Genomic DNA, 23,818 nt, shown 5'->3' with positions numbered 1-23,818 from the left:
CCCTGGTGGGCAGACAAACTGAAGGTGTTTCTTGTACCTGGTGCAATGGAGGGTTAAAGGGCAAACTCTATAAGAAGCGCCCAAAGGTTAGGCACTGTTCAGTGCGATTCAAGTAAAATTGGGTGCTGTTTAATGAATCACGCTGAGCGGAGCCTATTTTGGAGGCGCCCAAGAAATAGGCCAGCTCGAGGCACCACTAAAAGCTAGACGCCTAGCTGAGCGCGTAAGCATACTTAAGAGCAGCGATTCTGCAACAAGGCGCCTGACATGTAGCCACGCCCATGCCTAACATGCATAGCGCCTACTTTTTTGAAGGCCGCCTAAGATTTTAGAGGCGCCTAGTTGCAGAATCGCTCTTTCATGATAGGCGCCTAAGTTTCAATTATTGCTGATTAAAAAGTGAGCTTGTTACTCGATTTAGATGGCGCCTATCTAGATGAGCGCCTCCGAAATGGGTGCCTAACATTAGGCGCCAGTTACAGAATTTGAGCCTAAGTGACGTGCCTAGGTTTAGAAGGAGCTATAGTGAGACTTGAATTCAGTTCTCCAGGATCTTAGACTACTGCACTAACCATTAGGCTACTCCTCTACCCTGCTTCATATTCAAAAAAGTGCAAAAATCTTCTCATAGTCTTGTATTGATCTTGTGCTATTGGCTCCTTTTTACTAAGGTGCGCTAGCGTTTTTAGCGCATGCATCAGATTAGCACGCACTACGTGGCTAGAACTAACGATAGCTCAATGCTGGCGTTAGCGTCTAGCGCGCGGCATTGTAGCGCACACTATTCCGTGGGTTAATGCCTTAATGCAGCTTAGTAAAAGGAGCCCTATGTATACCTTTTTTTTTTTTTTTTTTCATAACAGCCTGAGCTTCCCATTCCCTGATCTCAATCAGATATAGACGGTGGTCCCATAGTTTATATTCGCATTACTGCTTTATTTGTCTCTATCAGATGCGAAGTGGGCACCACGCACTGGTCCCAGTGCAACACTATGCCAGTGAAGTTTGCTCGTTTCCCAGTCACAGGATTAATTGAAGGTCGCTCCTACGTATTTCGTGTGCGAGCCGTGAACAAGTGTGGAATTGGCAATCCATCTCGTGTTTCAGAGCCAGTAGCAGCTCTTGATCCTGCAGACAGAGCCAGACTTAAAAGTAAGAATTTTTTGTTACCATGCTTACATAGTATATGTAACACAGATTTACACCCCTTCCCCCTTTTATCATGCCGCACTGCCGAGCAGCACAAGCTAATTGCCGAGCCACCCATTCTATTCCTTGATAAAAGGAGGGAGGAGGGGGGGGTGTAAGTAGGTGTGATTGATTGTCCTTTGGAGAGAGGTTTGGAGAGGTCAAGTTCACAGTTCACATTTGTTCAATACATTGCAAATAGAATATCTTTCTAAGGTCCCTTTTAGCGCTGGACGGCAAGGTAAATGCTCTAACCACATAGAAATTGAATGAGCGTTGGAGCATTTACCTCGCTGGCCCAAACAAAAATGCTCTACCATGGCTTGACAAAAGGGGACTTAAAATGTTTAAAAGCGTTTATAAGAAGTGTTTAAAGTACTTGTTCAAAGTACTTAAGTAAAAAATAAAAATACATGTATTTTTTAATATTTAAGTAAAAGTAAAAATGTTTTTGCCTAATATAATAACTTTTGAGTAAAAAAGTAAAAGTATTGTTAGCTAGAATGATTGCAACTATTGTTAATGTTTTTATCCCAACATTTTATTGTTCTACAATTCAATCCACTTTTCTTTTAGTAAAATAAAATTTTGGAAATGACAGTCATTCATGCAAGCATGCTTGTGAATCAGTATTAAACCAGCACAGCTAAAAACGTGTTCAACAACTGCATTGGCAGAAAGTGGATTGCTCAGTCTGAGTAAATCAAATCGGGCTGGGCTGTAATAGAAAAAAGAATTGTATTTTTAATTTTGAATAAAGTACAAAACTCACAGCTGCAAGTTTGATATATCAGGGGGGGAGGGGCAGTGCCAGAAAGAATGGAGGGGGGGTGCCATGGAGGGCAAGTTACACGGAGTGCAATATCTTGCTACAGCCCTAAATGTGAACGCCATATATAAAATCCAGGGTATGTGTATTTGCAAGGGGGGTATATATGAGGGCAGTGCATGCGGGGGGGGGGGGAGGCATGGGCAGATCCCACATTCAGGCACCTAACATAGGATATTATACAACATTTAGGTATGCATTTACACCTGCCACAGACCAGGCATAAGTGCTCCTACCTAAATGTTGGCACATAAATGCCAGCTTATGCTCTATTCCATAATGGTCTCTGAGTGCCCAGATATTGTTATGGAATAGTACTTGGCACTCATTTTGGCACCTTTCTTATAGCATACTATATTAAATTGCCCACTATATAATTTGCTATTCTGAAACCAACTCCTATGATGTTTCACTCATCATTCAGGTCACCCGTCTGCTCCATGGACAGGACAGATCATTGTTACTGAAGAGGAACCAGCAGGTAAACAACATACTTTCTAAAATTTGGCTACCTTAAAACTGAAAGCCCTCTTACTAGAAGTATAATGTTAACATTTTAAGTAATCAAATTACATTTAAAGTACCTGTGACACCCTTTACCCAATTGCTTAGCAGGGACATTCCTGAGTCTAAGACCAGTTTGGCAGGAATGGCCTCAGGTGGGGTCTGCAGGTCCTTATATAGCTGGGGCCTGGTTCCTCCCCTTGGAAAACCAGTAAGAATTTATTTCCCTTATCAGGAAAGCTGAACAACATATATGATATGAACAAGACTAGCTGGCAGTCTTTACAAGTTTTATTGAAGTAGCCAATTATGAGTTCAAAAAATACAAAAACCACATTGAAATAACTTAACAATACGTTAATCAAAGACAAAAAAGTAATCTTGTTTATATTTCAATAAAAAATCTCTATAAGAGATCAAGTAACACATTTGAATAGTTGTGATATTAACCCTTACAGCAGGGGTGCCCACACTTTATGGGCTTGCGAGCTACTTTTATAATGACTAAGTCAAAATGATCTACCAACAATAAAATTTAAAAAAAACCCACAAAGCACACTGAAAGGCAGAGAAAATGTTAATTATTCATATTCCGGGTTTTTTCAAAGAGGTCACGGCAGATGACTCTATGCAATGTCACCTCAGTAACAAAACACAAAAATAGACAAATACACCCCCTCCCTTTTTACTAAACCACAATAGTAGGTTTTAGCACAGGGAGTTACGCTGAATGCCTCGTGCTGCTCTCAATGCTCATAGGCTCCCTGCGCTAAAAAACGCTATTGCGGTATAGTAAAAGGGAGCCATAGTGCAAAATATAGACAGCAGATATAAATTCTCAAAACCAACACATTTTGATCACTAAATTGAAAATAAAATCATTTTTACTACCTTTGCTGTTTGGTGATTTCATGAGTCTCTGGTTGCACTTTCTTCTTCTGACTATGCATCCAATCTTTCTTCCTTTCTTTCAGCCTCCTGTATGTTTCCTCTCCTCCAGACCTCATTCTCTCCCCCAACTTTTTCTTTCTGTCTCCCTGTTCTCCCTTCTTTCTGTCTCCCTGTCTGCCCCCTTTCTTTCTTTCTCCGTGCCCTCCCCCAAGCCACTCGGTTTGCTGCCACCGCCATCAGGGAACAGCCCCCAAGCCACCGCCGTCCCAAGCTTTCCCTGCAGAAGCGTCGCGCTGACCAGCATTCCGCTCCCTGACGTCAATTCTGACGTAGGAGAGGAAGTTCCGGGCCAACAAGGCATTTCTCCTCATTCCATCCAGCCTGAGCCCCATCTCTCCTTGATCCAGCATTTCCCTTCTGTGTCTGTCAGAATTACCATTCCACCTATTTTCCAGCATCACCCTTCTTTGTGTCCATCTCATCTATATCCCTATCTCACCACTTTTTCAGAATCTTCATTTGTCTCTGTCCTTGTCTTTACCCCATGTTCACCATTTACCCTTTCAATGTCTTTATCTCCCCCCCACACACTTTTTCAGCATTACTTCTATGTCTCTATTTCACCTCCTCTTCATGTCCCCTCTGTATCTCTATCCTTATTCAGTAGGTCCTGCTTACTCTTTCTCTTCTTTGTGTCACTATCTCCATTTTCAGCTTTCCCCCCTTTTCCTTTGTTAATGCACCCTGTAGCCAGAATCTTTCCACCCTCCCTCCACTCCGGCCCAGCCCAGTATGAAATATTTCCTTTTGTTTCCCTCCCCTCTCTCTTTCTCTCTCTCTTCTGCTCCCTCACCCACGAGTCCTGCATCTGGCCCTCTCCCTTCTACCTGCACCTGGCAAAACCCCCCTGCTCCGCGGCTCTCTTAAGCAACTCGTCAGCAGCGGTGATCAAGACAAGCTGCCGACATCGAGGCCTTCCCTCTACAAGTCCCGCCTTTGTGGAAAAAGGAAGTTGAAACAAGCGGGACTCACAGAGGGTAGGCCCCGACGTCAGAAGCTTGTGTCGATCGCTGCTGCTGAGTTGCCGAAGAGAGCCGCGGAGCAGGGGGTGTGGCCGGAAGCAGGTAGAAGGGAGAGGGCTGCTGAAAGAGGTAGAAGTTCCGGAGTATGACACCAACCCGGGCCAGGATGATTTCTTTTTCAGGCTGTTGCTGTTGCTGCTGCCGCCGCCACGCCACCACGCCACCATGCCCCCCCCCCCCCCGAAATGACATAAACAGCCTAATGCCCGGCGTCGGCGTCTTTGACATCGGGGAGAGGAAGGCTGATAGGCCCGGTAGATCGGGATGGCAACACGAGTCTATCACAGAGCCCGGGATGGGCTCTGCGATCGACTCATATTGCCTTCCTGAGCTACCGGTCGATCACGATCGACGCGTTGGGCACCCCTGCCTTACAGGGTATTACTATTTAAACCTAGGAGAAGATTCTATTGTGTTCCCCATGTTCCACTAGAGATATCTTTCCCCTTTCTTCTTTCATATTATACCTACTTAACCTAACTCAAGGATACAAAATCACAGTGACTTGCAGAGAGAAAAAAAGAGGAGGAGGACTAGCAATCATAATCAAAGACTCCCTAACCCTAAACATTCTTGAAAAAACATCTACCCCATACATAGACCTTCTAGCATGTCAACTCTCAAGCACCACACTAAAAAGCACTCACTGACACCCGGGAGGAATCCACTTTAACAGCCAGCACCCTAGCAGACTTCTTCAATTCCAAAATACAAAAATTAAGATCATCAATAACGCCCCCTGCCAATCCCCACGGGTACTTTCCTATCCTCAATAGCACAAACACATCCAACTGTGATCTAGGGTCCAGAACCGACCTAAGTTGGAACCATTTCACATCCATAGACTGGCAATCCTTTAACAAATACTACAACAAATACAATAACTCCTACTGCAGACTGGATACTTGCCCCCCAAATGTAATGAAAACTGCCCCAATCCACTTCAAAGCCAACATGCTGACATGGGTCAGTGCTCTACTATCCGCCAGAAACTTCCCAGCAGAGCAAGGCCACATCTTGATAACTCCAATTATAAAAAACTCAAAAGAACCTCCCAACATCCCATCTAATTACAGACCTATCGCCAGCATCCCGCTAGTCATCAAAATAACTGAAGGGGCAGTAAATGCTGAACTCACCACATACCTGGACAAATTCGACATCTTACACGACAACCAATCAGGCTTTTGCTCTGGCCACAGCACCGAAACCATCATAGCCTCTCTACTCGACTACCTGCACTCACTCTTCAGCCAGGGTTCCAGCGCCCTAATCTTGCAACTTGACCTAAGCAGTGCTTTCGACCTAGTCGACCACACCATTCTCCTAAACTGCCTTGCGCACATCGGCATCTCCGGACAGGTTCTCAGCTGGTTCAACGGGTTTCTAAAAAATAGATCTTACAGAGTGATCAAGAACGACTCTTTCTCCCACAGCTGGGACAATTCTTGTGGTGTTCCCCAGGGCTCACCACTATCCCCCACCCTATTCAATATCTATCTCGTCTCCCTGGGAAACCTCCTGCACAACTTCAAGCTCAAATTCTTCATTTACGCAGACGACATCACAATAATCATCCCACTAACCAGTTTCACCCTAGAGCTGCTTAACTCTATATCACACTTACTCAGGCAGATAGAACTCTGGATGCTATTCTATAGACTAAAACTAAACGCTGACAAAACTAAATTCTTCCTGGCCTCCCCCAACGATAAAATCAAAGATACCTCAATTCAAGTGAATGGATCGGATTTCCCCCTAGAACAAACCCTAAAAATACTAGGAGTCACCCTAGACAAACACCTTTCCCTTGAGAAGCACACTGATCTTACCATCAGGAAAAGCTTCTCGGTGCTCTGGAAACTCCGCACCATAAAAAAATACTTTGATGACAACTCATTCCGACTGCTAGTACAATCCTCCATTCTCAGCATCCTTGATTATTGCAACATCATTTACCTAGGCTCCATGAAGAAAACCACCAGGAGACTAAAATTGATTCAGAACACGGCCGTCCACCTTATATTTGGCCTAAACAAATGGGAACATATCACCCCTTTCTACCATAAACTGCACTAGCTACCATTTGAATCCAGAGTACTGTTCAAGTTCGCATGCCTCAGCTACAAAACGGTGTTTGGTCTATCCCCAAGCTACCTCATCCCCCACTTTAAATTAAATCACAACAATAAGAACTCTCGCAGAATTCATCTGTTCGCCTTCCCCTCCCTAAAACTATGTCATCTCAAACGATTCGTTGAGAAAACCTTCTCCTTCCAGGCGGCCAAACTAAACTCATGGCTTGCCCAAATTATACTTGACGCCCCCACTTACCTGGACTTCAGAAAAAAACTCATAACTCACTTATTCCACGGACAGAATCCCTAACATTCCCACTCGCTTCTTCTACTCCCCTCAATACACATGAACCTCCACCTTCCCCTCCTAATGTACCCTCCAAACCAATTAACTTCACTGACTGGTATTTTTCCCTGTAAAAAAAAAAAAAAAAATACCCTCCTATTGTATACTCTTGTATTTTCCTATTGTACTCCATTGTATATTCTGTCAACTTCATTGACCTGTACACTCCAAAAACTGTTAATTCTTGTCAACTTCAATGACATGTACATTCCAAAAATTGTTAATTCCAATGTTATCTTCATTTGTAATCTTATTAATTGTTGTGAACCGCCTAGAACTCTCTGGGTATGGCGGTATACAAAATAAAGTTATTATTATTATTATTATTAAATTGCATGCTCTCTACATAACGCCGGGAAACTGGACCACAGTAAGACCTGAATTTGAGAACTTCATTTATCAAAACTCACTAACAGCAGCATACAACCGTATCCTAGGAGACATAAACCTACATCTTAAAGACCAAACATCCAAACCAGCAGATAACCTTCTATCATTTCTCGACGCCTAATCTTTCCAAATCTTAAACCCACAAACTACTCATGAGAAAGGACACCAACCTGACATTGCAGCCTTCATGACCCATCAACCATCCACTTCTGAAATTCAAACATCTAATGGAACCTGGTCCCCATCCCTTTGGTCAGCCCACTACACATACACCATCAATATCAACTGGACCAAAAACAAAACCACACCAAAAACCAAAAAAGTAACTTACACCTTATGCAAGCACATTGAGCCAACCAAATTTTAGACAAAAATAGATGAAACAATCTTGGAATGCAACCCAAAGGACTTCATTTCACATTGGAACAATTTGAGCACTAATACCCTTGATGAACTAGCCTCATTACAAACCAAAACTAGAACCAGCAGATGATCAGACAAATGGTTTGACAATGATCTACTCCTACTCAAAAGACAATACAGAAAACTAGAAAGAAAATGGAGGAAAAATAGCCTAGACCACATGAAAACCGCCTGGAAAAAAGTTAACAAACAATACAAACTTCAACTAAAGGATAAGAGAAAAACATACTACACCAACCTAATAGGCACAGAAACCCAAGATACCAAAAAATTATTCCAAATATTAAAACAATTAACAGACACCAAACCCCTCATGACCACGAACAATACCCGCCTCCCTCAGCCACCCTCTTAGCAGAACACTTCAAAAACAAAATCATGAATGCCAGAGCTACCCTCAACTTCACCCTATTCCACCCAATTGAATTCACAATACACACCACAGAAAAAGAATCAACAGCCGCAGACAGAACTTGGTCCCAGTTCCCCAACAGTCAATGGCCCAAATTCAACAAACTCTCCAAAAAAATACAGCCATGCATCCTGTGACCTCAACCATTGCCCACCATATCTCCTAACTACATCAAGTACAAAATTTCGTACTCTACTCCTTCAGTGGATACAAAACATGCTCACAGACGGCCTTTTTCCAACCAACCTCAGCGAAATCATCATCACCCCAATCCAAAAAGACCCAAAAGGACCAACAGACCAACTTTCCAACTATAGACCCATCACCTCAATACCTCTATGTGTTAAACTAACAGAAGGACTAGTAGCTAAACTCCTCACTACCTACCTAGAAAACCATAACATACTCCACCCCACGCAATCTGGCTTCAGAACCAACTTCAGCACAGAGACATTACTAGGCTCCCTTATTGACACAGTTAGACAACACCTCAGCACAGGAAAAAGAATGCTTATCATACAACTGGACCTAACCGCAGCATTCGACCTGGTAGACCATAACATACTACTGCAAATTTCCTATTCAAGACATCCTTGAAGACAAACTAGCACTGCAAGACTAATCCCTAATCCCAATTCTTTATAGCAATTCACTCTACTATTCAATTCCTCTGGAAATGGCCAGATAACTTCTTTTGTAATCCGCCTTGAACTGCAAGGTATTGGTGGAATGTAATGTATCTCAGATAAAGTACTCTCATGGTTTGAAGGCTTTCTAAAATCCAGAACATACAGAGTAAAATCGGATTTAAAAAAATCAGAACCTTGGTCTAACCCCTGCGGAGAACCACAAGGATCCCCACTATCCCCTACTCTATTCAACCTATATACTGCCTCCCTTGGAACATACCTAGACAAACTAGGCATATCCTCCTACATTTATGCAGACGACATCACCATCCTCATACCTTTTGATCAACCAAAATCCACCATAACAGACACACTACCCCGAACTTCCATCCAGTAGCAAACTGGATGGAAGACCACAAACTGAAACTCAACCCAGACAAAACAAAATTCATCCTCCTCGAAAATAACAAAACCCCAACTATAACCAACATAGAAATCAACTTGATCAAATACCCCATTCAAACCACCCTAAAACTACTAGGCATGACAATTGACAGATGCTGCACCATGCAACCACAAATAAACAAAACAATACAGAAATCCTTCGCCGTTATGAGAAACCTAAGACAAGTCCGTAAATTCTTTGAAAGACCACAATTCCAGCTCATAGTACAATCCCTTATCCTTGATTATTGCAACATCCTCTACAAACAATTCAAAATACCGCCCTAAGACTCGTCTCCTCCTTAAGGAAACACAACCACATTACTGAAGCATTCATCAACTCACACTGGCTCCCAATCCAAGAAAGAATACTATTCAAATTCTACTGCATACTATTTAAAACTTAAAATGGAGACAGCCCAACTTACCTGAACAACCGACTCATCCATAATACCTCAACCAGACATAGAAAAACTCACAACCCATTCACACACCCGCTAATCAAAGAAATGAAACAGAAAAAACTCTACAACGGCCTCCTGGCCACTCAAGCAGTGGGACTGGATAGCCAGATCTCCAAGCTACTGATAACAACCTCAGACTACAAGTTATTCAGAAAAGAAATAAAAACCATATCTTCAAGTCTTAACATCACGAATTCCTCCTTCCTCCTGACTCTCCAAAACTACCTGCCCTATTCTTTACCTTCACTAGCCATGTCCACTGATCTCCTTCTATAACAGACCAACCATGATTCTTTTGTAATCCGCCTTGAACCGCAAGGTAATGGCAGAATAGAAGTCTCTAATGTAATGTAATGTAATTTTATAAAGCATTTTCAATGAGTAAAGTACATTTTATACCTAGAAAATGGATGTTATAAAAGTGTTCAGATCAATGCATATGTTCGAGAATGTATTCTGACAAGATCAAATGTACTTTTATGTGATTCCTTCATAGGCATTACAGAATCAGATTTGGGGTGGAGTTGCTAGGCATGTGCTTACTTTGTAAGATAACAATGTAGATATATATACCTATTTGCACAAAATTTGTGAATGAGCACAGTGATGTATTAAACATTACTCTGGGAGCCTAATTTATAAAGACATTACGGGGGGAAGTTATCCATGTGTGCTACCATTAAAGTGTGTTAGCCCCAGTTATTAGTAACTAGGTTTCATTGAATAAAATAGGACCTGTGCTAAAATAGCATGAGTTAGTGGCAAAAGAACATGTCTTAGACACCTATGTTACCTTTATGAAATAAGCACATTTTTGGAACTTTCTCACAGGAGGCCTGTATTAAATTACCCCAGATACATTTAACTCTCGGTAGTCATAAGTTTGCTCTGTGAAAACTGAAGCTGCATAAATGACTATGTACAGGAGTGAATATCTGTAGAAAAGAACAGATCATCATCCAAGCAGGCCTTATTTCTGTTCTCACTGGGAACTAAGAACATCTTTTCTGTTGTCCGTTTGCATAGAGGGTGTTGTTCCTGGACCACCTTCAGATCTGAGTGTTACTGAAGCCACCAAAAACTATGTTGTGCTGAGCTGGAATCCTCCTGGACTGCGCGGGCATGAGGGCATCAGGTACTATGTGGAAAAGGTAAAACAATTGTCAGTTTTCTCTTTGTGTCTTTGCATGTCTGCTTTCCATCTCATTCTGTGAGTTTAGGACGGCGGGATTATTTAGTGACAAAATCAAAAACGACACAATCCCCACTAGCAAATCAAAAATGATAAATTGCAAAAATGTGGGGGGAAATTGTACATATCAAAAATAAAAAAAATCATTATTTATTAAATACTGAAGGCATGGTATGACTGAACCTGTACATCAAATATGGGACTTCTTTTATCGCTTGTGGTGAGACCTCAGAACTTCATACCCCAACTCATTATACTGCAGCCTAAGCTGATCCATTCAAGGGGTTTTGTTTTCAATCATAGGTCAATCACCACCTCCCACCTAATTCATTATATTGTCATATTAAAACAATAAATATTGCAAATGTTCTATAAATATTGTAAATGTGGAACTTAGCTTGAAAATGGCAATAAAACTTCAATTTAGTTGTAATCTCAACAGGGCACATTTCGCCCTTGGCTTCCTCAGGAGATCAGGAAAATCAAATGTATCTAAACATGTTTCAACCACATTTAACATCCAATAACCTAAAAAACAAAAAAAGAGACCAGCCATGCATTCAAACAGACTTCACACATATATCTTAACTTCACTAAATATATATTCAACATGTATTACACAAACTAGAAACAGTGAAAGGCCTGCAACACTGGAAACCGGGTCTACACTTATTCCAAACTTAAACCCATATAACCCATTATAAAAACCACAGCGATGTTTGCCCATGCTATCCATTATTCCTCTAATCTCACATAGCGCAAGGCAACAATCTCTACCAACGTTCAATTTGACCCATGTCAATACAAAGTCGCCCTCTCTAGGACTTGTACTCTAGGCAAACTCCGGGAACTACTGCCTGTAACGGTGTCAGCGTGTAGAGACACTGCAGCAAAATTAAAGAGCCGCCTACGCTAGAAACCGATCCTAACACTGCTTATGAAAGGACCGCCGTAACTCCACCTTGACTAATCATTGATCTCTCAATCATACAACCCATCAACTGCCCATCCTGTCCGCTTTCAATCACCACATACCAATCAACTCTGTGTTCAGCATGCACTTCAGAAAAATATCCTCCATTCAACTGCTTGATTTAAACCCACAGGTGTCAAAGTATGTAAATGATAGATCCAGTGTTGTTCACGCTGGATCAAATATCTAACTGTCACCTCCTCTACTACCTACTGTGACAGAATCAATAGAAAACACTTTAAAACAGTCAAAACTATGGCCGGTCTCGTGACAGTGTTGGACAAAGGGAGCACCAAACTTCTTGGTCAGAACAGCTGATCTGTGTTCAGTAACCCTAATGTGCAAATGTTGGGTAGTCTTTCCTATATATAATTTGAATGCATAAGAATTTACAGGTAGTAGAGTAGCACAACTTATATTGCTTATTATCATATGGATAAAAAAAAAGAATCACATTCAAGAGTGATGTCACAGGTTTTACTTGATCCACATTTCCTATGGGCGCCTGAGCCACAGGAAGCATGGCTGGACTCAAAAGTTCTCTTAAGTTTCAGCCCCGAGAAAACGCTATTCTAAGATCAATACCTCTTAGAGCAGGATGACCAAATAGGGGGTATTTTCTTTTTGAGATATCCATGCAAATGTGTAGTTAGATACTGTTCTTTGAAGTATATTTTTACAGATCCATCTCATTTGATAAGTTTTCTCTCTATGAAACGTCTTGAGAAAGGAATAGCTGCGCCTAATAAAGTTTAGTTTCCTGTACCGCAGTAGACATACGGCTTTCTTCGATTAATATTTTGATTAATTTAAATTCTACTCTTTAAATCTTGAATCCAAGTTATTGATGACTAGTGTGTGATCAAGTGAGTCTATTTTATGTATCTTTCCTTTTTATGACTTGTTGTGTTTTTCAATTTTTGAGAATCAATCTAAGTTAATTTGGTTCTTGATCGCACTTTTCTGTACAAGATGTTTATGCTTGGTAATTCTCTAAAATTGTATAAATAAATAATAATAATAATAAAAAAGAGCAGGATGGCATTGTAACACTCCACAATTCCTTCTGATGAGATTAGCTACCTCTTCCCCCTCTGACATATAATGTAATATCAATGTTAAAGTATTATCTGACCCTCTTTCCCTGTTCTGTGCTTGGAATAACAGTGCTCGGTTCTGATACTTAGATCTTTTATAGGCTCTCTTGAGTACACTTTGGAGTAACCTCTTAGTTCCATATCAGGCATGGATTTTTTGGCTTGCTGTTTAAAAGATGTATCATCGAAATCGCAAAAAATTGAGAGTATGGTAAACTCTTTTTAAAAGCCCTTGGATGACAACTGTTGGCATGCAAAATAGTATTGCAATCAGTGTATTTCTTTCTTTTTTTTATTTATAAATTTAATACATTTAATAATATCAGATGATATCAAAGAAAAAGGTTTCACAAAATGGATACTTATATAATACAATACTCAAACAAACAATCCTTTTAAAGCCCACTATCTGGAGAGACACATTACCATTTTTTACCATTGGGATTACCTAATGTGGAAAACTTCCCATTAAGTAATTGTTATTATATATCTCAAAAAAAAAACCAACAAACTGACCAGGAAGTGGACCATCTAATAACAGACGAAGTTAATCTTACAGAGTTTTTGGAAGATACTCAGGATGTTATTCAGACTAGGTCCACTATGGTAATAATATGTATGTCTGAGACAGATAAAATGTTGATAATGAAACTTTACTTCAAAAATAGGCTTACCAAGTTTTGTGGAGACTTGGTCAGCATTTTTCCTGATGTCTCAAGAGCTATACAGTTAAGAAGAAAATAATTTTTGAAATTAAGAGCAAGAGTGTTAGCTCTTGAGGCATCATTCTACTTAAAGTTTCCTTGTAAATGTCTTGTTAAGATACAGGACATTGAATATGTCTTTTGGGACCCCATTCAATTACAACAATTTTTGTTATCTCGTGAACAGAAATGAGTTTCCTTTTTCTTTCAATTATTTGATGTTTCATCTCTGAGAAAATGGTAGGATGTCAAGGTCTTATATAGTAGGAATGATTAGGATTCATATGAATTCAACCCATTTCTTTGATTTCCTTTTAAAAATTTATGGCAAAAAATGGTATTTCTTAAACACTTTGGTAACAAAACTATTATTTATTCTGTGGACCTCAACATCCAAAAATTGAATTTTTGAGGGAGACCAAACAGCTGTGAACTGGATCTGTGGATTGCAGAGAAAAATGCTTGAGTATCTGAATAAATTAATGTAAACCGTTCTGAGCTCCCTTGGGAGAATGGTATAGAAAATGGAATAAATAAATAAAACCTTCTTACTTGCCCGTTTATAGAATAGCACCTAAATGTTTCTGTGTAGATTTGCAAAAGACTGTGAGAGGGGCATGGGTAAGTTGGGGGCATTCCCTTAACATGCATACAGTGTTATAGAATTCATAGGATTCACACCCAAGTTGAATGCTGGGATTTACAACTGGTTTCAGCTGGTGTAACTCCTCGCGCCCAGAGCTAAGTATGGATCCCAGCGCTCTGCACTATTCTGTAAAGTGCACCGATTCCAGAATGCCTGTTATAGAATATTGTTCAACCCCAATTTTTTTTCTGTACCACATTTTCAGTGCCATTTGTAGAATTTTTCTCTCATAAATAATATAAAATATTTCTAGAACAGGAATCAAAATCAAACATGAAGAGCATGATGTATAAATCTCAGCAAAGCACAAGTAACTTGTGAGTAACACTTCAGAAGGTCAAATAAATTAAAAGTTAAATACAAATTTATGTGAAAGTTCACTAGAGCTCTCCTAGACTTCAAAGAAGAACAGCAACACTTATCTTAATGGCTTCCCTGCCAGAACCAACGTTGGTGGGTTATGAGCTCATAACCCACAAACGTTGGTTCTGGCAAGGAAGCCATTAAGATAAATGTTGCTGTTCTTTAACACATGGAAATATATTTGATGAATTGAATGAATTGATTTTAGGTTTAGACATTATGATTAAATTTACTATTATATTGATAGGTTGAATAAAGTGATTTTAAGTTTTGATACCATAATTAAATTAAATAATACATATATTTGTTAATCAATTAAACAAAAAATAGGTTTGTACTCTTAGTTTGTCAATGGATAGTTTTTTAATTAAATTAATAAATTAGAGAATAAATTAAATCAAATTAATACACAATATTTGAGGTAGGAAGGAGGTTTGAAGTAAATGATTACATTACATGCATTCAGGATGAAGACTTGAAATAACATCCAATTAATAAGAGGTCTCTTTACTGAGAACAATGCATCCTTTATGATATTTCATGAGGTCAATGTTAACCAGTCCTTCCATTAGTTTAAGAAAAAATGGTATGTTGGCGATAGGTCTGTAGTTGGCAGTCAGGGAAACAGACTCCTTAGAATTTTTAATAGTTGGAGTTACAAGGATGTCACCAAGTTCCATCGGAAATTTGCCAGTGCACATACATGAAGAGACCCAATTGAAAAGTTCAGCTTTGAAGAGGGTGGGAGCTGATTTCACTGTGCTGGAGATCTCATTAAAGCTGACTATTAATATTTATTATTAACATTTCCTCTTTGATTTCCTCTTTCCTCTTTGATTTAGGCTTTTATTCATCTGTAATTAATTTACTTACTTCCTCTTTCCTTTCAGCTATTATACTTCCTTATTCTACCTCCTCTTGTGGTTTGGGAGTGGGGTAATATCTAGATTTCCAAAAAGCCTTTGACAAGGTGCCCCATGAACACCTACTCTGGAAACTGAAGAACCATGGGGTGGAAGGAGACGTACATAGATGGATCAGAAACAGGTTGGCGGGTAGGAAACAGAGGGTAGGAGTGAAGGGCCACTACTTGGACTGGAGGAGGGTCACAAGTGGGGTCCCGCAGGGCTTGGTGCTCGGGCCGCTGCTATTTAATATATTCATAAATGATCTAGAAATAGGGACGAAGTGCGAAATAATAAAATTTGCAGACGACACCAAACTATTTAGTGGAGCTCAGACTAAAGAGGACTGCAAAGAATTGCAAAGGGACTTGGACAAACTAGGGGAATGGGCGACGAGATGGCAGATGAAGTTCAACGTTGAGAAATGTAAAGTATTACATGTGGGAAACAGAAACCCGAGGTACAACTAAACGATGGGAGGGATGTTATTAAATGAAAGTACCCAAGAAAGGGACTTGGGGTAATGGTGGACATGACAATGAAGCTGACGGCACAGTGCGCAGCAGCCGCTAAGAAGGCAAACATAGAATGCTAGGCATAATCAAAAAGGGTATTACAACCAGAACGAAAGAAGTTATCCTGCCATTGTATCAGGCGATGGTGCATCCGCATCTGGAGTACTGCGTCCAATATTGGTCGCCGTACCTTAAGAAGGACATGGCGTTACTCAAGAGGGTTCAGAGGAGAGCGACGCGTCTAATAAAGGGGATGGAAAACCTTTCATATGCTGAGAGATTTGAGAAACTGGGTCTCTTTTCCCTGGAGAAGAGGAGACTTAGAGAGGATATGATAGAGACTTATAAGATCATGAAGGGCATAGAGAGAGTAGAGAGGGATAGATTCTTCAAACTTTCGAATAATAAAAGAACAAGAGGGCATTCAGAAAAGTTGAAAGGGGACAGATTCAAAACGAATACTAGGAAGTTCTTCTTTACCCAATGTGTGGTGGACACCTGGAATGCGCTTCCAGAGAGCGTAATAGGGCAGAGTATGGTACTGGGGTTCAAGAAAGGATTGGACAATTTCCTGCTTGAAAAAGGGTTAGAGGGGTATAGATAGAGGATTACTGCACAGGTCCTGGACCTGTTGGGCCACTGCGTGAGCGAACTTCTGGGCACGATGGACCTCAGGTCTGACCCAGCAGAGGCATTGCTTATGTTCTTATGTTCTTATGATGTGAATCCAAGGGCTCCTTTTATCAAGGTGCGCTAGCGGGGTTAGCATGTTGGACATTTCATCACGCGCTAACCCCCGCGGCAAGCCAAATAACTAACACCTCGTCAATGGAGGCCTTAGCGACTAGCGTGGCAGGCGGTTTAACATGAGGTATTCTACACGTTAAACCCCTACTGCACCTTGATAAAAGGAGCCCCAAGTCTTGTTGAGACTGGTAAAATGACTTTTTGTTGTGCAGGAGTTAAGATATGGAACTCCTTAGTGGGTCGGATACAAAATTGCAATGAAAAGGGCAGGTTTAGAAAATTACTTAAGACGCAGTTATTTGTAAATGCCTTTTTCTAGCCAATAATTTTTGCTCTCTGGCAGAATTGATGAATTATTCATGATCTTTACTATGCAAGCTATATTATTATTTTGTAGGTATGATTTCTGAGGATTATTTGTATGTTTATTTTATTATGTTTTTGTGTTAAAATTATGTGTGTGAATTATGTAAACTGTTTAGTTGTAAACGGTATAGAAATTTTTTAAATAAATAAATATGTTAAATTCAGGTTTGGGAGTGGGGAAATTGTTTCTATGTTAAATTCAGAATTGTATGACTATATTAATGGATTGTGGGGAATAAAGTTGCAGCCAAACATGTGTCCACAATTATAGTGTATGTGTTATATTTGTAATGATAGAGTGATGGGTTGAAAGAGTGAATGATAATGTTATGTGTGTCTGATGTGACTGTGAAGATACATGGGTACAACTTGTACACATATACTACCTAAACTGAATGGGCAGAGTTGGGAAGTAGTTCCCTTTGCATGCGTATTTTTGAAAATTGAGCCATAGGCAACTAAATTAATCCAGAAATTTTGTATGTAGAAAGAATAGGTATAAGTGTGGTCATTATCAAAGCAGAAGTATGTGCATTCATTTTCTTTAAAACATATTTTCTGCACATACTTATTCTGTACCTAGCTATAAAATTATCTCTGAAACTTAGCATATTTGGAAAATAATATTATCCACTTTTCTGCTACAGTGTGTTGCAGGCACAGATAACTGGCAGAGAGTTAACACTGAGATCCCAGTAAAGTCTCCCCGTTTCGCTATATTTGACTTGGATGAGGGGAAATCATACAGCTTCCGCGTTCGGTCGTGCAATTCAGCTGGTGTGGGTGAGCCTTCTGAAGCCACTGAAGCCACTCTGATCGGGGACAAACTTGGTAAGTAATATATAAGATTGCAGCTCAAGTGAATTGTCACCTTTCTGTGTTGGTGCCCATGTAACTGAGTTCTGTTATAACTAATTTGTGGCTCAAGGAGAATTATGTGCTCTTTCATGCGGGAGATCAGGATTTGGTGCCTGCTTCTGTTTTTTGGGGCTGCCTGGTACTAAGTTTGCAGTAGAGGAGAGAATCAGCACTCAGAATGTGGAAGTGCCTCCCTAGGAAAAGTGGTCAGAGCCTAGGCTAGGAATGTAGTAAGTTTGTTCTGAGAACAGGGGGTAGTTTGGGCAGAATGATCAGGAAAGCTAGATGAAATTAAATCTGATTCAGTCCTTGATTAGATGGATGGTTCCCTATTACTTGGCCAGTTAGAAGAAATTGGAAATGAGGCTCATGTTTGAATTGGTTTAAGTCTTTATCTGAACAAAGGGAAAGGGGATGGAATTGGATATACAGTACTTCCTTTTCTGGTTACAATCAAAGCAGCTTTACATAATATACCACACCATACATTTTCTTCTATACCACAAGTTTCTACAAGGATTCAATGTGGTTTACAATAAGATTTCTAATTTAGGTTCTAAAGTGTAGAAATGCCCTTATGTTTTGAATTAGAGGTTCGGGGTGAAGAGATGAGTCTTCAGCTTTCTCCTAAAGTTATTATATGTACAGGTACAAATTTTCTCGCTAGCTCTTTCTTTACAAGCCTAAGAACAAGTACCTTCCATAGTAGCAGAAGCTGACGCATGTGTTACATATCTGATCAGAACTGCTTGTGTGTACTTTGAAACCTCTGCTGGAGTCTGTGCTTTAAATTGCAGCCCAACACCTAACATGGTTGTGCTTCAGGACATCCATTCAAGTTAGCAGATCTTATACTAAAGACTTACTGTATGGAGAGAAGATAAAGAAACAGTATATATGATTAAAAACATTACTCCTCTCTTCAGCATCTCTCTGCAGTTCAACCCACCACATCAACCATCTCTGCTACATGCTCATCATTCATCCATTGGAGACAAAATTGTTATTATCACAAGAGATTTTATTGCCAAAAACCAATCTCAGCAGGTTCAACTTAAGGCTAGATAAAAAGAGAGCAAGTGACCTCTACCCAGCCTAAGTAACAACCTTCATTTTGACTATGTCTCTCACATCTAGTCTCTTCCAAATATTTATTCTGCTCTACCTATGGGAGGCAGGATTCAAATTTTTCTATCAGCTTGTCGGAAAATCATCACAGACACTTGGGCCTTTTTTGTTATTCAGGATAGCTGTCACCTCAGATTCACCAATCTTTCCGCCCCCCCCCCCTCCAATCTTGCAGTAGATGCACTACCAATTCCATGGACCTGGTTGTTTCTTTATGCTCATCCTCCAGTTCCACTCAGAGTACTGCACCAATTCCATCAAAACCATTGTTCAGTGATTCACATAATTCCCTACTACTAATACTTATCATTTATATAGCGCTGAAAGGCATACGCAGCACTGTACATTTTTACATTTCTAGATGGTCCCTGCTCGGAAGAACTTACAATCTAACTTGGACAGACAGACATGACATTTAGGGTTGGGGGTGTAGAACCCAAGGTGAGAGGAGTTAGGAGTTGAAAGCACTCTCAAAGAGGTGGGCTTTTAACTGGGCCTTGAACACTGCCATAGATTGAGCCTGCCGTAGGTATTCAGGCAGCTTGTTCCAAGTATACGGCGTAGCAAGGCAGAAGGGATGGAGTCTGGAGTTGGCTGTTGAAGAGAAGGGCACAGATAGGAGGGACTTACAAACTGAGCGGAGCTCACGGGGCGGGGGAGGACATAGGGGGATCTAAGCGAAGAGAGATAGTGAGAGGCAGCTGAGTGAGTGCCTAAAAAAACAATGGTTCCTTCTCTTTCAGAACCTGGCAGTTCTACCTTCTCACAAGCTGCTTCTGTTCCCAGCACTGATCACTCAACAGGAAGGCCAATCTTTAGCCCTCACAACCTGGAAATTCAGAATGACCACCATTTCCTATATTCTTCCTCTGCCCTAGGAAGGAGCCTGCATGTATATCCTGAATTTCAAAGATGCATACACACATATCCTAATCCTAATCCATCCTTTTTACAAGAAGTACCTCAGGTTGTCCCATCAATCCACTCATTTCTAATACAAAGCCCTCTCTTTTGGCCTTTTTTCTCAGCTTCTTCTATTGACAGAGCCCATCCAGGACATACAAATAGCTGTTTAGAAGCCTAGTAGTCAAATATGTGCTTTCAAATAGAAGATTTTCAGTCTGGTTCTCTGCTAATGGCTCTGATCCTATTACATGCTATCCTATGATGATTCTTCAGTATCTATGCCACTTATATTGCTTGGGCTTTAAACCTCTTATATCAGAGTGCATTTCAGTATGCTGTCAACATACCATGCTCCAGTAAACAACCTTCCAGCTTCACAATTGCAGCTGGTTGCACACTTATGAAAATCCTACTTCATTACAGAGGCCTTATGTGCCTCAAGGCCTGAGTCTAATCCTTGCTTCACTCCTTTTGAACCTCTAGCTCAGGGGTGGGCAACTCTGGTCCTCGAGGGCCGGAATCCAGTCAAGTTTTCACGATTTCCCCAATGAATATGCATGAGATCTATTTGCATGCACTGCTTTCAATGTATTTTCATGGGGCAAATCCTGAGAACCCGACTGGATTCCAGCTCTTGAGGACTGGAGTTGCCCACCCCTGCTCTAGCTAGAGCACTTCACAAATTCCTAATTTGAAAAGTGCTCTTCCTAGTAGCTATAACACCAGCTAGTAGAATTAATGAACTTCAGGAATGCCTAACATATGAACCATATACCTAGTTCCATCCTTGCAAAGTTTATTTATTTGTTTATTTAATTCATTTTCTATCCTGCTGTCCCCAAAGAGCTCAGAACAGCTTACAGGATAAACAAACATATTATATAGTTACCTAAGGTTGTTATGTCTTTCTACCTGAATGATGACAGAGTGTTTCCAATCTTCTGTCTGAAACCTCATTCAAAAGCTTGAGAGAAGGCGCTTCATATTCTTTATTGTAAACAGGTGTTTATATGCTTCTTAGAAAGAGCTGTATCTTGAGAAAATCAACTCAACTGTTCATTTGATCCAAATAAGATTAGTAGGCCAGTGCAAAATGAATCCTAGTGAACTGGCATATTTCTGGTACAACAGTTCTGCTATGAACAAGTGTTTATTCCTCTCATCTCCAAGGTTAAGCCTCATAAGATTACTGCAACCATAGCAGCCTCATTGAATACCATTTGCAAAGCAAATACCTGGTCCTCTCCTCAAATGTTGCTTGGCCCATGCTTCAGCAGAGAACAGTGCTATTGGTCAGGCAATGCTTACCAACTAACAAACCTTGCACTTGAATATGCAGGTTGCTCCAAGGACTAAGACAATCCATTATGGAGCAACCCTAAGCTTTGGAGTCACCAACTTGTGTGCGTCTTAATCTTGCTTGTCGAAGAAAAAAAGCAGTGTTTCCTGGGCCAATCAGGCCTTAGGCTTAGTGGGGATGGGCAGACCCATTATGCCTAAGGCCTGATTGGTCCAGGCTTCTAGAGCCTGGGCCAATCAGGCCTTAGGCTTCGCGGGATGGGGCAAGCCCGCCTCATTTCGATGAGGCGGGCCTGCCTGCTGGATGGGCAAGACCCGTCCGGACAGCAATTAAGGTTAGTTTGGTGGGGGGAGGTTTGGGGGCTGTTAGCGTGGGGGAGGGGGGCGTCTTCCTGCAGGAGGGATTGGGCACCCTCCTGCCGGTGATCGGTAGTGTCGGGGGGAGTGGGGGCATCTTCCAGCAGGAGGGTTTGGGCACCCTCCTGTCGGCAATCGGACAGGCGGCCACTATACTTATCGCGGCAGGGAGATCCCTTGCCGCGATAAGTGTAGCGGCCGCGTCTATTCTAACCCGATTCTGTAACCGGCATCTGTAACATGGACGCCGGTTACAGAATTGGGGTTTAGTGTAGGCCCGATTCTGTATAGGACGCCACTCCTGGGCCGTCCTATACAGAATCCGGGCCTCTGTATATGGCTGTTTGGTGGAGGATGGGCTGGGGAGGGCTTCAATGGTTGGGATGGTATAAATGGGCTGGAGTGAGCTTTGACAGAGACTTCAGTAGTTAGAACCTAAAAACAGTACCAGGCAGAGCTTTGGACTCTTGCCCAGAAATAGCTAAGGAAATAAAACCCAACCCAACAAATTTTTAGATTGAATCAGGTTGGGCAGACTGGATGGACCATTCGGGTCGTTATCAGCCGTTATCTACTATGCTACTATGTAATCAATTATTCATTGTTATATTTTCATTGAGACAACTCTATAAACTTGTTTTTGTTCACGTCTTTTTCTTTCTCTTAGATATACCCAAATCTCCAGGCCATCCAATACCAAGCAGAAATACTGATACTTCAGTGGTTCTTACTTGGGAGGAGCCCAAAGATGCTAAGGAGCTGGTTGGGTATTACATTGAAGGAAGTGTGGCTGGATCTGGTAAATGGGAACCATGCAACAATAATCCGGTAAAGGACCTCAGGTAATAGCAGTGCAAATGTGGTATGTTGGCTTGTTGATTCTCAGACAGCATAGCTTTATGGTTTTATAACACGCAATTGGAAGAGTTATGATCGACTTAATTATACAGTGGTACCTCGGTTTACGAGTGCACTTGTTTGCGAGTGTTTTGCAAGACGAGCAAAACATTTGCAAACTTGGTGCCTCGTAAACCGAGCTTGCCTCGCTGTACGAGTGCCCCCCCCCCCCCGCAATCTGGCATCCCCCCCAGCAATCCGGTATCTCCCCCCGCTTGCGTCTGCCCCCCCCGCCCCCGTGATCCTACATCCCCCCCGAGCACGGCAATGACATTCCTTACCCCGACTGGGCACCAGAATCTCGGAGAGAGTGAGACCAGAAGGCTTTGAGCATGCGCAAATGCTCAAAGCCAGTCCAGCCCGACCCAGCCCAGAAGAGGGAGGATCTCCGACACACCGCCCAGCCCAGGCCGCGCCAGAAGAGGGAGGATCTCCGGGCACCGGCACTGGTGCCCAGTCAGGGTAAGGGATGTCATTGCCGTACTCGGGGGGGGGGGGTGTAGGATCGTGGTGGAGGGGGGTAACGCGAGCAGGGGAGAGGATGCCGGTTCGCAGGGGGGATGCCGGAACACAGAGAGGGGTATGGAGCAGCGTTGGTGGCCTCAAGGGGGGGGAATGGAGCAGCGCCGGTAGCCTCGTGGGGGAGGGGGGGAGGAGGTGGAACCAATCAAAGCGAGTTTCCCTTACTTCCTATGGGGAAACTTGCTTTGATATACGTGCAATTTGGTTTATGAGCATGCTTCTGGAATGAATTATGCTCGTAAACCAAGGTTCCACTGTACTTTCTGGTGGGCGAACTTATGTTCCAGTTACAAGTATGAAAGAATAAATGCTGAATTTTTGGGATATAGTAATGCATTTAAAATGGTGAGGAGCCCATTGACATCATTTATTGCGTCACATTAGCTGTCATGTACCTTTTCTTTTTAGTTGATTTCCTTACGCATCCAGGGTGGGAGGGAGGGAGGGAGGAAAAGCATTATTATTTATTGAAATTATATAGGTGTTTCTATTTTTATTGGTGAAAGGGAGGGGGAGGGGAGAAAATGATTGTTTTCAAAATGTTTGTATATTTAAAGTGCTTTTCCTGATTCGTTTATGTTTAATTCTTTATAATGCACTGTTAATATTTGAAAAATAATAAAGATTAAAAAAAAAAAAAAAAGAAAGAGGATGGTTTGAAAC

The 23,818-nt window shown here is 41.3% G+C and overlaps 1 protein-coding gene across 3 annotated transcripts in view; it reads left to right on the top strand.

Annotated features, from left to right (window-relative positions):
* MYOM1 (myomesin 1) overlaps nt 1–23,818 on the top strand; it is a 216,921-nt gene that overhangs the window by 109,589 nt on the left and 83,514 nt on the right. For all 3 annotated transcript variants that reach the window (XM_033933965.1, XM_033933964.1, XM_033933966.1), the window contains 5 exons: nt 953–1,152; nt 2,442–2,498; nt 10,707–10,831; nt 17,836–18,019; nt 22,404–22,578. In XM_033933965.1, coding sequence (XP_033789856.1) covers nt 953–1,152; nt 2,442–2,498; nt 10,707–10,831; nt 17,836–18,019; nt 22,404–22,578 — 741 coding nt within the window. The remainder of the gene's footprint in view (nt 1–952; nt 1,153–2,441; nt 2,499–10,706; nt 10,832–17,835; nt 18,020–22,403; nt 22,579–23,818) is intronic.

The sequence above is a fragment of the Geotrypetes seraphini genome, chromosome 2 (genome assembly GCF_902459505.1).
Source record: "Geotrypetes seraphini chromosome 2, aGeoSer1.1, whole genome shotgun sequence".
In the NCBI taxonomy this organism is placed as follows: domain Eukaryota; kingdom Metazoa; phylum Chordata; class Amphibia; order Gymnophiona; family Dermophiidae; genus Geotrypetes; species Geotrypetes seraphini.
The sequence above is the reverse complement of the archived record's forward strand: the minus strand, read 5'-3'. Positions and strand labels throughout refer to the sequence as shown.